Raw genomic sequence first — 6192 nt, 5'->3', positions numbered from 1 at the left:
TTCTCATATTCTTTTAGAGACTTTCTCTAAGTGGGTTGAAGTGATTGCCACACCGAGGAATGACTCGAAGACGGCGCTCAAGTTTCTTCATAAGAATATTTTCACTCGATTTGGAGTACCGAGAGTCATCATCAGTGACGAGGGCACCCACTTTGACAACAAGCTAATTGCCAAGGTATTACAAAAGTATGGAGTGTGACATAAAATTTTCACGGCATATCACTCACAAACTAATGGACAAGCTGAAGTGTCCAACCGCAAAATCAAGTAAATTTTAGAGAAGGTGGTGAACCCTTGAAAGAAAGACTGGTCCCCAAGATTCGATGAAGCACTCTGGGCATACCGAACGACATTCAAGATGCCTTTGGGAATGTCGCCCTTTAAGATGGTATATGAAAAAGCCTGCCACCTACCAGTTGAGATAGAAAACAAGGCATATTGGGCAATCAAGAAGTTGAACTTTGAAGTGCAACCATCTGGGGAAAAATGACTGCTCGATCTGAACGATAAGGAAGAGTTTCGAGCGCAAGCATATGAAAATGCCAAGCTCTACAAGGAAAAAACCAAAAAGTGGCATGACAAAATAATTTTGCCACGACATTTTCATGTAGGCCAGAAAGTGCTATTGTTTAAATCTAGGCTCAAACTCTTCCCTGGAAAACTGAAGTCACGCTGGTCGAGACCATTTGAAGTCCACCATGTTTACCCTCATGGCGCTGTGGATATCAAGAACCTGGACGACGGGTCCATCTTTAAAGTCAATGGCCATCGTCTGAAGGCTTATCAAGGAGTCTCACCCATGCGTGACAAATCTGCACTCCTCTTGCACGATATCGAAAATGGCCCAGCATCTTAAGGATGTCGTGACATTTTAAAATTACTCTTGTGCATAAATAAATGCTTATTTCTCTTCCTTTTAATTGATTATTTTATTTTTCTTTGCAAGGTTAGGTTTCATACAACCTTCAACCGTACCAGTATTAGATTCTGAACACTCCAGCCCTACACAATTTTGAAAGCGCACACATCACACGATTGCCACACTACCACAAGCATAAAGTCAAGGTACCTTGCATTGCATTGTATTTCATAGAATGTAGTTTAATTTTCCTTAGTTTTTAGTAAGCATTGAGGACAATGATTCTATCAAGTTTGGGGGAGGTAGGGTTCTCAAATCATTGTATGATAGTATTAGTATAATGAATATGCCATGACAATAGTAAGTGTTAGAATTAGTTTTCTGGAATAAATTAATGATGCCCGATGATGAAGAATTCTTGATGGCTAGGATAGAATGTACATGACTATTTGAGGATGATAGAACCAACTTTAGGACTTGCTTCTTTGAAATCCTTGAATACACGATTTTATGTTTTCCATACGTGAGAAACTTAGAAATTTTTTATAAGAGAATTCTTAAATGTCGTGGCATAAAACTTTGAATGATGAAAACCCCACACTGAAAAAGAAGGAAAATAAAAAAAGTTGTTAATAAATGCTTCGGTATATCTGTAGAGGGACACTCCGCTATGCCATGGCAAATTAAGAAAAGAAAAGAAAAGAAAAGAAAACAAGGTGGGAGTAAAATTTGTAAATGCCATGGCAAATTAAGAAAACTTGCTTAGAAATTTTTTAAGTTTGTTAAGCATGGACTGGATACAAACACGCACACACCCACACAAAGAATCTTACCCTAGGGGATAGTACTTGATTTCTCGAACTAGTCTAGTATGTTGAAGCCAATTGGGCTGAGGGCTGAAATTTTATCCCATATAACTATTCTGATTCTGAACTTGCCATGATATGTTTGTTTTGCTTAATATTATCAATTGGTTGAGGACAAACAATAGCTTAAGTTTGGGGGTGTGATAACTCCGTAAAAAGGTCACATTTTGGGACCTTTTCACTTAAGTTATTGAATGTTTAAGAGCTCATTTAGGACCATGTATATGCATTTAGAAGTATTTAGTTGCATGTGATGGAATTTGAGTTGTCACGACATTTTAATTCGTTATCAGTGATGTCTTATGGGGAAGGTGTTTGTCTAATGATGTGCAGGAATTGAGAGCAAGGAAAAGAGAAAGAGAAATGCCGTGACATAAGGAGACTGCTGAGAAGAATGAAAATGCCGAGTTAGATTGGCATTTCGAGAGCGAACAAAATGAAAGAAGATATTATTGGAGCCAGCTATCCCTATTTTCACGTAATCTATGACCATGCCTAAAAAATCCGTCTGGATCAGCGCTGATACAACCAACCTTATTGACCATATTGCCCTACTGCAGCAGGATCCTATCGGGTGCTTAGCCAGCCAGCCAGGCTGGACCATTGCCAGCTGCCCAGCAGCACCACTGCCAGCTCTGCCCGATCCTCACGTGAATTAAGCATGATTTGGGGTATCTTTAGAATTTTGACATAAACCTTTAGGGTTTTTCTCCCCCTATAAATAGAAGATGAAGCCATAATATTAGGGACTTTGGTTCCACGCCATTTTGAGCTTAAATAGAGAGAGAAAAAGGTTTTACCTTTCTTCGTCAATCCTACTTGCCGTGGCATTTCTCCGTGACAAGCCTGAGGGAGTGACGTTCTAAGCATCCGAGAGGAGCTAGTTCGCTAGGGGTAGTTTGTGGTGGCCGAGAGAAGCTCTAGCAGTGCACGTCGAAGGCTTTTCCTCATTCCCTTTATTCTTTGCTTTTATATTTTATTATTTGGGTTGTAAGGAACGGATAAACTTATTTTCTGCTTTCTTATTTCGATCCCCACCATGAACTAATCCTATTTGGTGTGAGTTCATTTTGGATATTTAAGTTTTATTTCAATGAATGGTTGATTTTATATGCTATAATCTGTTTTGTTTATGAAGCTTAGTACCTTAAGGTCGTAGGAGCTACGAGAGTAAACATTCCTTAGGAGATTCTTAGGGTTCAAGAGAATACCTAAGGACCACATCCTTAGTGTTCGAGAGAAACTAGGGAGAACCACATAAACAAGGGGTTCTAGATAATAACTAGGCTTAATCTACCTTAGAGATAAGGCTAGGATTTCATTCGACTAAAAGGAGTTGTGCATGAACGATATGTTAGATGTTAATGCTGCCGCAAAAAGATATTACCGAGACATATCCAGTTATCTGGACCAATAGGATCACTGCAGGGTTTACGCCAACCGGTTTTGCCAGGACATCTTCAATCCATTGAGTTCCTTACTAGAGATAGCATAGGGCACCTTAGTAGACTCTGTCGGGCAGACAAGGCATAAAGTAAGATCATTCTGAGAAGTAGGTTTAGATTTTCCTTAGTGACTCCTATCACTCATTCTCATAGTAGCTTGTTGTGTGAGAAAGACAAAGTCCTATTAATCAAGTTATATATTTACATTTCATTTTACCTTGACATTTCCATTTGTTTGCACTAAACACAATCCATTTTGCCACGACATATCCATTTTCTACCACATTGCCATCGTTCTATTTCCACATCAGTCATTCCATTTTGCCACAGCATTATCATTTGTATATACAATCACAAACTTTACTTAGGTGATAGAGTAAAGTGCCTTGACAAACTTATTTGATTTCCCCCAATCCCTGTGGAGACGATACTCGCTTATCACTGTATTACTTGTTCGATTGTGTATACTTGCACATATATCCGCACTCATTTATAGTACTCACAAATAGAGGACAAGAATAAAACCAACAGTTAGTTATTTTTGAGTTTTTAGAAGTGTTTGCTATGTATTTTTACTTGATCATTTACGTAGCAAAATGGACAAAAAAGTTGTTAGGTGTATTTTTAGGGTACGACAACCAGAGAAAAGGGTGGAGTTGTTGTGATCCTATAACTGGAAAATGCTATGTGTCTCGCAATGTGGTGTTTTATAAACATCTTCATGGTGTTCCTCAGAAAAAGAGTCATTTCTAGACTCAGATACTATTAGAAGAGATTTACAATCTTCTGAAGTTTAATTGAGTCGAGATAAAACTGAAATTGTTGATGATAATGGAGCATAAGGTTTAACTCAAAATCCATGGCAAATTGGTGTTCACCGGTAATCAATCAAAGATGGTGATCCTAGTGAAATAGAATAACCAACGCCATTTACAATATCAAAAAGGATTAAAAATACAAATCCAAAATATGCTAATACTGTCATAGTAGACAAATGTGATATGAAAGAACCATACACTTTTGAAGAAGCTTCTTAGAAGGTAGAATGGATTGAAGAAATAAAAGATGAAATTGTTGCACTTGATTGAAATCAGACTTGGAAGCTCGTACCCTAGTCAAGAGATGTGAAGCCTATTTCTTGTAAATAGGTCTACAAGATAAAGCACATAGATGGATCGATTGAAAAACATAAAGCTTGATTGATAGCTCAAGGATTCTCTCAACAATATGGACTATACTATGATGAAATGTTTAGTCCAGTGGCAAAGCTTACAATATTTTGAGTCTTACTAGCACTAACAACTAGTAAAAATTGAAATCTCCGGCAAATGGATGTGAAGAATAAATTCTTACATGGGGAGCTCGATCGTGAGATTTACATAGACCAATCAATGGGTTTTCGAAGTCAAGGTCATCTTAATTATGTTTGTAAAGTTCGAAATGCGCTTTATGGATTAAAGCAAGCACTCAGAGCTTCGTATGGGAAGATAGATAATTTCTAACTTATAATGGCTATTATGGCTCATTCATATCTAAGTATGCTTGTGGAAACATCTGAAGGAAAACTAGCTATTGTGCTAGTATATATGGATGATTTAATCATCAATAGAGATTATAAGGAAGAAAATCTTCAAATTAGGGAGAATTTATCAGTTCGATTTCAAATAAAATAACTTGGTCAACTTAGACATTTCCTTGGTTTGGAGATTGAACACATCGAGGAAGGAATTTTTCTCCATCAAAGAAAGTATTCCAATGATCTGTTGAAAAAGTTTGGAATGCTCATTGCAAGCCAATTTCTATGCGATGGAACCAAACGCCAATATTTGTTCTAATGAAGGGAAAGATTTAGAGGATGCTACAATGTACCACAGTTAGTTAGTAGTCTTATCTGTTTGACTGTAACAAGACTAGATATTTCTTTTGCAGTTGGCATTGTGAGTTGCTACATGCAAAATCCAAAGAAATCTCACTTGAAGCAGTTTTACGAATTTTGAGATACGTGAAAAGTACGATTGGCCAAGGTATTCAGTACAAAAAAGGTGAAGATTACAAGCTAGTTGGCTATTATGATGCTGACTATGCATGTGACCTTGATACCAGACGCTCAACTACAGGGTATGTGTTTTTACTTGGATCTGGAGCAATTTCCCGGTGTAGCAAACGACAACCTATAATGTCTCTGTCAACTAATGAAACAAAGTATCGTGCAGCGACAATGGTAGCTCAAGAGAGTACTTGGATTTTGTAATTGTTGCAAGACTTGCATCAGTAAGTGGAGTTTCCAGTCATTTTGTATTGTGACAGCTTATTAGCCATACGTTTAGGTGAAAATCCAATTTTTCATGCAAGAACCAAACATGTGGAAGTTCACTACCACTTTGTTAGAGAAAATGTCTTTCAAGAAGAAATTAAACTTGAACATATGAAGACAGAAAACCAAGTGGTAGACTTGTTCATGAAAGGTTTGGGTGGAAACAAACTCGAAAGCTTCTGTCTTTAGCTCGACATGAAAGTTATGTTAAGGGGGAGTGTTGAAATATCAACGCCAACATATTTGCATTTATTTATTTATGTTATAATTTTATTAATGTTTGTAAGTTTAAAGCTTTAATTGTTGTGAAGGTTAAGTATTTACTTGCCTATATGAGAAAGCTTCATGCTAGCTTTCTAACACACACCAAATAAATCAAGTGTTTTTCCATTTGATTAATTATTTCTTCCTCTTATTGTTTTGAGCATTTATTGGCATGTGGGGTGTTCAACAGGTTGTTTGTCGATATAATCAGAATTGTGCGACGAAACAATATGTCAAATTGTTTGGTTCCCTCACCACTCCTTTATCATTTCGTAAAGTGTCTCGTTCGACAGAGACAGAGAGTTTCATGAAGGTTACTGAGTGTTTTTTTATTTTGGATGTCATTCTCAATGGAATATTTCATTTTTTTTGCATCTTTAGGTTTAATATTTTTATTTTATGTATGTACTTTTTGTGACAGTTTTTTATAATTTTTTCTTTACA

The 6192-nt window shown here is 36.9% G+C and overlaps 1 protein-coding gene across 1 annotated transcript; it reads left to right on the top strand.

Moving 5' to 3' along the window:
* Positions 1–4976: 4976 nt before the first annotated feature.
* Positions 4977–5421, top strand: LOC120185232 (secreted RxLR effector protein 161-like). Its single transcript, XM_039189515.1, has 2 exons — positions 4977–5035; positions 5100–5421. Exons 1-2 carry the CDS (start codon positions 4977–4979, stop codon positions 5419–5421), a joined length of 381 nt encoding a protein of 126 aa, XP_039045446.1.
* The last annotated feature ends 771 nt before the right edge of the window (positions 5422–6192 follow it).

The sequence above is a fragment of the Hibiscus syriacus genome, unplaced genomic scaffold, assembly GCF_006381635.1.
Source record: "Hibiscus syriacus cultivar Baekdansim isolate YM2019G1 unplaced genomic scaffold, ASM638163v2 tig00113072_pilon, whole genome shotgun sequence".
In the NCBI taxonomy this organism is placed as follows: domain Eukaryota; kingdom Viridiplantae; phylum Streptophyta; class Magnoliopsida; order Malvales; family Malvaceae; genus Hibiscus; species Hibiscus syriacus.
The sequence above is the reverse complement of the archived record's forward strand: the minus strand, read 5'-3'. Positions and strand labels throughout refer to the sequence as shown.